Raw genomic sequence first — 11,494 nt, forward strand, 5'->3', positions numbered from 1 at the left:
ACCACCACCACCTCCACCACCACCACCTCCACCACCACCACCACCTCCACCACCACCTCCACCACGGCTGGTTTCAGGGGTTTTTTTGGAAATAGATAAAGACCATTTACTGCCAAGAATAGGAAATGAAGAAAAGAGAGGGAGGTGGCCAAAGTGGCCTGGCTCTATCCAGTTTAAATTACAAGAGGCCACACCCCAGCCTTTCCACCCAGCCCTTGTCATCCCTGGCTCTGGGGTTACATCGACTGGATAGTCCAAAAGACCAGGCTGTGCCCGGTGGCTGGAGGGAAGGGCCTCCGGAGCAGGAGCAGACATCTTCAGCCCCAGCAAACAAGTGTGCACCAAAATGGAAGTTGAGTCTCTCCCTAAACTAGAACACCATCATCAGATAGCTGAGGCCAGTAATTCCATCAGGCTCTCAGGAGGAGTGGTGGCCCAGACAGAGGCCCAGCCTCCACCACACTAATCAGATCACCATCTCGAGGCACTGGCCTGTGTAGTCACAGGCAGCCCCAGTAGCCTGGGTCCTGTCTCACACTGAGGACCTAGGGCCCAGCTCCTGTAAGGGACGAAGAATACACACCACTCTTTGCAAAGCATGTGCACTAATTTGGAGCCATCCAAAAGACAGTTTAGGAGCCTGCACCCCACTCCTCACCCTGGTGCCAAGGCTAGGAATCAAGAGGAGGACCAAGACCCCAGGTCCCAAACAGGCAGACAAGAGTGACAGACCCAAGGGTGGGTCCCCTTCCCTCCCAGCTTCCCCCTTAAGAGCCAGAGGATTCCACACGGCTTGCTCAGGGTTTCCGGCACTTCCTGGCCAGGCATTTCCTGCTCTCCAAGAGGCCAGCACTCTGAGGGCCACCTACTCTAGGACAGCAAGGACTGACAGAGGGAAGGACGAAGGGAGAGACAGGACCCAACCCTGCAGCAAGGTACAGAGGGACTCCCGGACCTGCCCCCACACTAGCAGGGAGAGGGGAATGGGCCCAGATGACAGCAGGGCAAAGCATGACCAGCCATCTGGGACCCAGGATGAAGGACCAGGAAGTAGGGTTGCCGGCCTCCAGGGCGGGGCTCTGTACCTTAATGAAACAGTCTGCATAGCACTTCTAGGAAATCTACTGGTGACGGACAGGACTTCCGGTCTCCCTGACCTGGTCCACAGAGCTGGAGACCAGGGAAGACTCATTAAGACCAGGCACCTACCCTAAGGTGACCCAGCTCCCTGTCTGTCCAGAACCATATGCCTACAGGCAAAGAAAGGATGTGACCGAGACCAGGTTGGGATGGCTTCGAGGAAGTGGTCGGGGCTATCCCTGACTTTAAGATCACAAGGACAGAGGCTGGAGCGGTCACTGGTGGTTCTGTGTTAAGAACACTGGCTGTTCCTGAAGACGACTCTGGTTCGGTTTCCAGCACCCACAGGTGGCCCAGAACCATAGGTAACTTCAGTTCCGGGGGATCCCACATCCTCTTCTGACTTGCACATCACACACACATAGTACACGTACACACAAGCAGGCAAAAACAATCATACAGATAAAGTGAAATTATTTTTATTATTTTAAAGGCAGGGTCTCACTATGTGGCCCTGTATGGCCTGAGCCCACAGAGATCCACCTGCATCAGCCTCCAGACTGAGATCAAAAGCTCGTACCACCACACCCATCAAAATCCTAAAAAAATAAAATAAAATAAAAATAAAAATCCCATCCCTGGGATGGTGAGATGGCTCAGCGGATAAGAGCACCCGACTACTCTTCCAAAGGTCCTGAGTTCAAATCCCAGCAACCACATGGTGGCTCACGACCATCTGTAATGAGATCTGACTCCCTCTTCTGGAGTGTCTGAAGACAGCTACAGTGCAACAGTGCACTTACATATAATAAATAAATAAAGCTTTGAAAAAAAAAATCCCATCCCTGTAGGAGAGGATTTTGTTCTTGTTTCCAGGCCTTGTGGCTTCCATTGATGTCCCCTTGTCCCCAAGAGGAAAATGAGAACTAGCTTCCTGCATTTCTGAACCCCCCAGGGCAGCCCCTGCACACATCAACAGACCTCGATCCCAACATAAGTTTGGGTGCACTTCCTAACTACTCTGTAATAGGGACAGAGCTCGAGCTGGGTTATAGGCAGAACATCTCCCACAAATGTCTGAGCTGATCCTCCTGTAGGCCAGGACCACCCAAACATACAAAGCAGAGGTCCAAGGAGGCAGTCAGGGGCTGGGGGAAGACTGAGCCTGCAGCAGGTGTTCTTTCCAATGGCCGGTGCTAGAGCTGAGGCCATCCTGGAGGCCCTGAGCCTCCTGCTCCTACCCTTAGCTCTGCCGACAAGACACTCACCAGATAGACGCGCCATAACTGCCACTCCCGAGCCAGATGACATGACTCACCGTAAAGGCACAGGGAACTTCCGAGTGTAGATGCTCATTAAACTTGAGCTAATGTTTCCCTTCCCGCTTTAAGGGACAACTATGAGGTCAGCCCCCACTCCCAGCTGCCCTCCCTCCTGACAACCCTTCCCTAGCATAACCCAAGACATCTAAGCCCTACCCACAGTGAAGCCCCTCACCAGTGTCCAGCAGGTGATCACGCACCTCTCCCAATGGAGGGCTCCTGGCTCTAGAGGCCACAGAATTTATCGGGACCATTTTCCTTTGCAGGCACTGAACTCTGGGTCACCAGAACCTTGGGGCTTCACCTGCACATAGCACCACCTGCAGCCGCTCTGCGGATATTGTCCCACATGCATCCAGAGCACATTGGCCAAACCCTGGCAATGCCACACCATGCCCCAGGTCCCACCTCCAGAGCTTAGCCATTCTGCTTTCTCTTGACTACAAAGCCATTTTTCTTCTGTTCAACTGGACAAGAAGACAAGAAGGGCGGGCACAAAAGCTCCACTCACAAGCATGGGCTACGGGGTTCCCTACCCACATCCCAAGGTGACAGCTCCCAAGTGGCACTTCCCTGCATGAGATCGGTATCCAGATGAAAACAGAAGTCACAGACCCCTTCTTTAAAGGCCCAGTTGTGGAAGCAGGATATTACAAATGAGGAAGCAGGCCTTGAGGGTCAGCCAGGTCACAGGCCAGGTCAGATGGGGGAAGACAGAGTTCCCTTGGGCTCTCTGACCCTGGGGTTGGAGGCGTTGACAGCAAGCTCCCCTGCCTGAAGTTCAGCACAGGGTGTCCCATCCCAGAGAAGGTACGTGCATTCATAGGCTGTCATTCAAAGACACCTTCCCTCCTCCCAGAGCTCTGTCATGGTTCCCATTTTACAGGTTCAGCAACTTGCCTGAGACTTTCAAGGAACTGTATACTATGAGTGACTGCCACAGGCAGGTGCACACAGAAAACAGGTATGAGGAGGAGCTGGGTTTCCCAGTAAAAGATGCCGGTCATGGACCAATATGCCACAAAGTTCATGTCCCAGGAGCCCAGAGGTCTGGCATGGGACAGAATCATGGTGGGATGACCACTGTGATGGGAAGTCAGCCTGGTGTAGAAAGGTGAAAAGGTAGAGGAAGGAAGAGAAATGGAGGGACACACACACACACACACACACACTCCAAAGAGGAGAGCTGAAGCCGCCTGGGAAAAACTGACTCTTCTACTCAAGCGCCCCTCCCCCCTGGAGCTCACACCTGAGACTCAATCCAGTCCCCGGCAGGCCCTGTGAGTACCAAAGCAATATCCAGCACCTCTTCAAGCCTCAGTTTGCCAGGAGGCCTCCTGGAAGACCACGGCAGCCCTCAACAGCTAGCAAGCTCTTTGTGGTAAATGGGATATGCTGAGTGGGTCACCTGCCTGTGGACTTCCGGGGCCCTGAGGACCTAGCACCCAAGTCCATGGACAATGTCACAGAACCCCTCTGCCAGAGTGAGGCTGGGAGGAAGGGGAAAGCTTGCACAAGCCGCCCATTATCTCCTCCGACCTTTGCTCCAGGCTGGCAGCCAGAGGAAAGGCAGTCTTATTAGTGGAAGAGACCTTTTCACTGACAGCTTGCTCCGTCTTTTTTTAAAAAAGCTCAGACCACCCTCTACTTCACCCTTTCAAAATCAACAAAAACACCAAAGGGAGATCCGATCCTGCTCATGCTGAGTGGCTCAAAATTCTAACCCCAGTGTGAGAAAGATAACTGACATTCACTCACAGGCTTTGCTGGAACTTAAATTAGCCACAGGGGCCACAGGGCATGGGGGTTAGGGGAGAGAAGGACAGGGGATGGGCGGTGGGCTATGAGAAAATGGCTGAACATTCTCCTTTCTGCCTCACATTTGTGTGTGTGTGTGTGTGTGTGTGTGTGTGTGTGTGTGTGTGTGTGTGTTACTCTCAAGAGAGTCCCATACTGTGTTGAGCAAATGTTCTATCCCTAAGCTACACCCCCAGAGGGATTTTTTTTTTTTTTTGTCTGAAAAAATCACCTCATTTGGGGAAAGAAAAAGGGGCTGAACCTCTGACATTGTAAATTGGCTCCGCCTGTAAAACTGGATTAGAGTGACAGCAAGGACACCCTAGCCCTGGCTTCAGCCAGCCAGGATCCAGTCCCATGCCAAGACCTATTTGTATATGCATTTACAGGTCAGCAAAGCCCACCTCAGCCAGGACTGCCTTGAATACAGATGGACACCTCCACCACTGCCACTTGAGGCCTTCTAGAACACCTTACAGGGCTGTGGGCACAGGGCTGTGGGCACAGCAGCATAGCGCCCCCGGAGAGCTCAGCACACTGGAGGGAGCTCAGACCCATGAGCAGTTTCAAAGGCAAGCACAGTGTGGAGGAGAAGCCAGAATGTGCTGGCAAGCCTCCCACAGTGGACTCCTCCATCGACCACCAGGACCACTGTGGGCAGGTGCCAACCCCACTGACCTCCTGGAGTACAGGGTTCCATGGGTTCCCCTTGACCTTCCAAAAGAGGGGCCGGGAGGCAAAATTAACCATGTTGCCCTAGATACACGAGGGAGTCAAGATGCCCAGACCCTGTGGATAACTGGGTTATCAACGAGCCACTCTGTGCTCACCGATAAGGAAGGAACACTTCCAGACAGGAGGGGATAAGACCCAGCTGAGAGGAATCAACAGCAGGGAGGTAGCCACGGTTCCTGAACCAACAAAAATGGCAACTGCAAGGGTCTCAAGCCATTCTTGGCAGAAACCCTTAATGGCCCTGGTAGAGACCCCAAGAAGAAAAGGCTGGGGTTCTCTCTGTGCCTCCCCATGCATGTATGTAAAGGGCTGATGCACGCACGCGGGGCAGGTGCTAAGCCCAGTGTTGGACTCCACGCTGGGCACCACCTAGACTCTCTCAGCTCAGCCCCCTGCTCTTCAAAGTCAAGGAAGGCTTTGGATCCCAGTACAGGGAAGCCCAGTTTCCCTTGTTTCCTGGAAATGTTCTGTGCGATCAAGGGAGGATACCTTGCCGCCACCCACTGACTTCAGGAGACAAAACTATAAAGAACAGTCCAGTGTGTGGCTGGAATCTGTCGTAGTAGCGATGCTGAGTTTTCAGACCGTGCCAAGGCAAAGCTTGGCTACTACAAAATCTGCAGAGGTTTTGGTGCAAGGACACTCGGAGGGGGTGGGGTCTGTAGGAAACAGGACACTTCTGCCCCTACCCATCCCCAGTGGGGTGGAAAACCTCCAGTCTGGCCAGGTCCTTCTCTGCTGCATTATTCACTACTGCAATTGCAACCCTGGGCCAGACCCACACCTCCTAGCAAAAAAAAAAAAAAAAAAAAATGACTGTCTGCAAAGAGGTGGAGACACTGGAGCAAGGCAGTGCCCCGCAGAGACTCACCCTGGCCACTGCTACTGATGACATAGCTGAAAACCAGAAACCCTGTGTTTCCCTAAGTGCAAAGATTCCCCTCCTTCATGATGCAGTTGGAGAAATCAAGACCCTGAACACTGGCCCTCCCAGAGCCCACCCCCCACCCCCGGGAAGGGGAAGCCAAAGAGATGCATGCCAGCTCTGTAAAGAGGGGTGTCGGTCCCCCCAAAGTAAGCTGGAACTTGGCATCTAGAGCGTGAGTGGATAGCTGTCAGGGAAAGGCCCTGTGGATGCAATGTTACAAAAAGAAACCTGAGTTGCCCTGGTAGATTGCTCATCAGTAACAAAATATCCCTTTAGCCCCAGTCCTTTCCTGAACTCACAAGCTCTGGAGAGTAAATAAAGGGGAAACCTCGATCTGACCTGCATGGGAACTGCAGCTCCTGCCTCAAAATGCCCGTGGAGGGAGGGCTTGGCCAGGAAACTCAAGGTAAAGCTTGGGCCTCGGCTCCAGCACTTAGTTTGGGGAAGAGAGGCTCTTCTAAGCCTTGATAGTATACGGACCAAGAGAGGCTTTAAGGAGAACAGAAAGGGCTACTTATTCTTCACTACCAGGGGAGCAGTTCGGGCAGAGGCAGGTGCCATCAACACTGTGAACCACGCTCCAAAACACTGTGGGGGAAACGGGGAAGCACAGCATCTGGTAGTCAGGACAGGAGGGAAGCTGCAGGGCCCAGATCGCCACTGAAGGGACAGCCACAGTACCCTAGGTGGGGACACCCTCCCGTAGCAACAGGCTGAGGAAGACAGAGCCGGCTTCCAACCCACACTCTGGCCACAGATGACCCCAGCACTTCCTGTAAGGCGATCAAGCTTACTTTAGGGGCATTATCTATCTCCACCTCACACCCCGGTGAGGCGGCCATCAGCCTCTCCAACTTACAAGCAAGGAAGAAAGGAAACTGAGGCACACGGGGAAGTCGGAATCCACTCCAAATATATCCTCTAGGGAAAACCGTAGAGACCGAACTGAGAAAAGTGTCCCAAGCAGTACTGCGGGACTTATGGGAAGCCAGGAGGACTCTTATCTAGCCCAGGGTGCTCTGGCCCAGCTTCGTCAAGGTCTCAGCACGGGTGATTGTGTGCCAGCCCAGCCCAGGAGGCGATAGAGCTGGGAAGGAAGCAGGGGAGAAAGCCAGCCTCGAGCACAGGGCAGTCGCCGGTGCTTAATTAGTTTGAGGGACTATCTGGGGCGCCAACCAGAAGGGGAAATTCACTTGCTTTAGCTCAGAGGCCTTTCATAGTCTTCCGAGAAAAACTCCCCTCTGCTCTCAAGTATTTTCAGGGTGGGATGAGAGACACCCCTCGACAGCTAACACAAAAAGCTGCGGAGGAGAAACTTTTTTCTGAGGCAACAGCTAGACAGGGACACCACCACACCGGATGCTCCATTTGCTATGCCAGCTGCGGAAGGGTCTGAAGGTGCGACCCCACCCCCACCCCCACCCCGCACCTATGAGGTCTCTGGGAACTACCGCTTCACGACAGACACTCTTGGGCTTCCGATCCGGGCGAGATGCTTACCGTGCAGGCCGTTAGGGATGCTTCGGTGGTGTGGCGGCGCTGACAGGTCATCCAGGGAGCGGCGCGTGGCTCCGGCCTTGCCGTCGGGACCCTTGTGCGGCCCCGGGGGCAGCAGAGCCGCTGGGACGTGGTGGTGGTGGTCCGGGCTGCCGCCGCTGCCCGCACTGGACGTGCTGCTGCCGTCGCCAACGTCGCGGGCCCCGGAGCCCGCTGCGCTCCCCGCCAGGGGCCCGCTCAGGCTGGCTTGGCTGTCGATGGAGCTGCGGGAGCCCGCGCCGCCACCGCCAGCGCCGCCGCCGCCAGCCCCCCCGGCCGCCGCCAGCGCCGCGCGCTCCTCGTCCAGCAACAGCACCAGCTCTTTCAGCTCCAGGTTCTCGCGCAGCAGGGCCTCCTGGCGCGCCTCGAGCTCCCGCAGCTTCTGCTGCGAGCGGGCCACCTCGTGCCACACGGCGCCGGCCGCGTGGCGTCCGAAGCGCTGCCACTCGCGCGCCAGCTTGCGCCCTTTCTGCCGGTCGTCGTCCAGGAAACAGCAGAGCTCACGCAGCTCCTGATTGTCGTCCTGCAGTCGCTGGTTCACGTCCTTGAGGCCGCGGATCTCCAGCAGGTGCTGCTGCAGCCGCCGGTTCACGTCGCGCATCAGGCCGCCGTGCTCCAGCATGAGGCCCACCTTCTCGCCCTCGGCGCGCCGCAGCCGCCGCGCCAGCTCCTCCTTGCTCCAGCGCAGCAGTTCCTCGTCCGGCACCTGGCTCAGCTCCTCCGACCCCACCACTGCAGCCGCCGCCGCCGCCACCGCCGCCGGGGGCTTCGCCATGGCGGGGCCGTCACCGCGGCATCGCCCTCGCCCGCGCCGGGCCGGCGCTCCCCGCGCCGGGGCTTCTCTGGGCCCGGCCACGCGCGCGCGGGGGGCGGCCGGGGACGCGTGCGGCCCGCCCTTCGCCGCCTCGCGCTCCCTCCCGCGGCCCCCTCTAGGGTCACCCGAGAGCCCGCGCGCGCCTCAGGACTGAGGAACCGGGACCGTGGCTGCGTCGGCGGCCGCGGTGCCCGGGCTCTCCGAGCTCGGGCGCAGCAGGCGGAGGCCCGCCCCCGGCCCCGCTCCCGGAGCCCCAGCCGCCCCGCCCACCCCGGGCGGAGAGGGGGCGGGGCGCCGCCGTTGGGCCACGCCTCCGAAAGGGAGGCGGTCAGAGGAGCGGCAGGCCCCCGAGGTCCCCCTACACGGTGCGCCGGCCCGCCGGGCGCCCTGCCAGAGGCGCGCTCGAGCCACGGTCCCGCCCTCCCACAGGTCTGATTGGTCAGGTTCGGGGGTGTGCGGGAGGGGCGGGGCGCGCGCGGGGAGGCTGAAAAGATGGTATCTTCCAACCGCGGGGCCTTGCACCCTCCTCCCCCCCCACCCCCGGTTCAAGTTTCTTCGCCCGGAGGACGCGGCCTGGGCCAATCCCAGGACTACCAGGGGTTTTAAAATGCAGGTAGGGCTAGGAGGTGGCAGGGACCGGTGGGAAAGGTAGGGCAGGGCTTCCCTTAAAGGCGACGCGCGAACATACGCGTCCCTTATCCGGCCAGCGTCCCTGACCCTCCCTTTCTCACCCTTAATAAACAAAAGTCCACCCGGCGAGCGCAGCTCCCTCCCTCCCTCCCTCTCGGGGGCACCAGAGTTCGGTATGGTCCGAGAGAGGAGGAACAATAGGACCCTGACGTGGGGGGTCGGGCAGGGCTGGTCTTTGTCCCTTTCCGGGCCACCCACCCTCTCCACCTGGGCCCCTGCCTAATATTGCAGCGGGGCTGTCTTCCCACCCCTAGCCCAAGACGGTGGAGCCTTGCCAGCCTTATCTCAGGGCCAGATCTCTCTCCCTTCTTCCCCTGACTTGGTGGAAGCCGAGGACCTGCCCATTTCCCAGAGCGGTTCTCCGAGCTCCTTCCCCTCCTCGCACTGCACCGCTAAATCCCTGGGATTGGAGGAGCATATGCAGTTCGCTAGGTGGAAACCCCTGAGAAAGGCGAGGGAAGGTCTTCCACCCTGGCCATGTAGCTGGGGTCCATAGTTACGCAGCGACCGCAGAACCTTCTTCCCTCGCCCCGCATCGCTGCGGAGCATACGGGTCTTCCTACACCTATAAATCCGGTCCCCAAAGCGTATTTAACGGCGCTTCTGCAGCCAGCGGGCCGAGGGAAGGATGCGTTTCCCCTGGACCTACAAGGAGATAACCCACCCCGCGCGCGCACAAACCGGGGTAAGCTACCCGGGCCTGGAGCGCGCGCGTGCCCGCGCAGCAGCTGACATCCCCTTTTCCAGTTACTCAGCCGTTTACTGAACCACCGCGTGTGCCCTCTCACACCTTCCCCATCCCGGGGGAATTCTGCCGGGACAAGAGGCCACTGCCCTCTGAAGGCACTTGGCATTCTTGGGAGGAGGGAGAGAGTACTACGTGAGAAGAATCGGTGAGGCTGTCTGCAGCGCTATGCGGGGAATTCAATTGCCTTAGATCTGTGTTCTGGGAGGGACTAGGACCTAGGAGCTAGGACCTAAGCCTGAGTAACAAGGACAAAGCTAAGCCGGGAGGCCGTACAGGTGAAAGGAGCAGCAAGTGGAATGGCCTTAGGGTTGGCCTGTTAGTGGCCGGCTCGAAGGGGAGGAGGGGCCATCGAGATTGCTCAACATGTAAAGGAGCCGAAGCCCCAGCCTGACAACCTAAATTAATTCCCAGGACATAGTGATGGAAGGAGAGGCCTTACTCCCACGTTGTCCTCTGACCTCCAGAGTGGGCAGTAGCTTACATAAACACACAGAAAGAAATAAATGTAATATTAGAAAAAGAAAAAGAAAGGAAGAAAGAAAGAAAGAAAGAAAGAAAAAAGAAAAAAAGAAAAGAAAGGAAAGGATGAAATATGAGGTCTTCGCTCAAAAGGCAGGTCCAGGTGTGACCTGAAGCTGGAGGGCCCTCTTGGGTGTCTTGGCTCCCATTGATCAAGGGCTGGGAACCACACAGGTTGAGCTAATTCAGTCCTCCTTCCCCCTCCCTCCTGGTAAATGTGCGGAAGAAAGGGGTGGGAAGAAGACGAGCCCCCGGGGGTGCCGAGGCTGGCCACGTGCACTCAGCACCAGGGAGTCAGCTGAGTAGAGGGCCCAGCACGGCACGCTTTAGAAAGGAAGGGACTTAGGGTCCGCGCCTGGGGGAGGCTGCAGATCTGCTTTCACACACACACACACACCCCAAGTGGCAGCAGCAAGCTCCCTGGAGGATCCCCACGGAGCAGAGACTGGGTTAAGGAGTTACTCCATTGAGACTGCTGGGAGGGGGGAGCGAGGGGAGCGGTGAGCAGAGCACTCACACCAAGGGAACACTTCTGCTCACCAGGGAAATTGCTGAGACAATTCAATTTGTACTGAGCTCTGTGGCTGCCATGTGTCTCCTTGTGGTGTTCCTATGGCCTGAAGTCTCTGCCTTCGGGTCCTCCAGGGTGACAGCTTCAGTGGAGAAAAAAGGAAACCTTCATCCAATCACCTACACACTCCGGGCCAGGGGAGCCTCTGGGGGGGGGGGGCTCAGTGGGGGTGTAGGAGTGGGAGGGGACTGTTACCACCGTCCTTTCCCTGGAACTCTGAGAGCCAACGATAACAACAGCAGTAATAATAATAGCATGAATGACAAGTTCCCCATAGCTACATCGATAGGGTACCCGCCCCTTCTGGTAACCTGCCCCGCCTAGGGCCTGGAGTACCTCCTTAGTGCTGCACTACCTAAGCAGGAGTAAGTTGGCCAGTTACTGTGGGAGGGAGGTGTAGGAGGAGGGTGTGACTGGGATGTCAGGGGGAGGGTAACCAAATGCCTTCCCCAGCCCTCCTCCTGTGAGGCCCAGTGTTGAGCATCACAGCTGCTGCAGAGCCCGTAGCAGTGGCTGACAGGCTCAGAGGGCAGTCCCACAACATAGGGGTTCACTTAGGTGCTAAGTTCCAGGCTCTGAATGCAGCCTTTGAGTCCAGCTGTGGACATCCCTATGCCAGCTGCCAGCTGCTCCTGCCATCCAGCCCTGCAGCTTCCAGATGCTCTGCGTGCCAGGCCTTGGGTGCTACCTCAAGCTCCAAATCTGCAAGTAGCAGTCCAACACACACACACACACACACACACACACACACACA

At 57.1% G+C, this 11,494-nt stretch overlaps 1 protein-coding gene across 4 annotated transcripts in view; it reads right to left on the reverse strand.

Moving 5' to 3' along the window:
- The window catches only part of Ccdc85c (coiled-coil domain containing 85C), a 73,829-nt gene extending 65,385 nt beyond the window's left edge, over positions 1–8,444 (reverse strand). For all 4 annotated transcript variants that reach the window (XM_029541060.1, XM_021202207.2, XM_029541059.1 and 1 more), the window contains exon 1: positions 7,363–8,444. In XM_029541060.1, the coding sequence (XP_029396920.1) occupies positions 7,363–8,173 (811 nt within the window). In that variant the 5' untranslated portion in view covers positions 8,174–8,444. The remainder of the gene's footprint in view (positions 1–7,362) is intronic.
- Positions 8,445–11,494: the final 3,050 nt, after the last annotated feature.

The sequence above is a fragment of the Mus pahari genome, chromosome 7, assembly GCF_900095145.1.
Source record: "Mus pahari chromosome 7, PAHARI_EIJ_v1.1, whole genome shotgun sequence".
In the NCBI taxonomy this organism is placed as follows: Eukaryota; Metazoa; Chordata; class Mammalia; order Rodentia; family Muridae; genus Mus; species Mus pahari.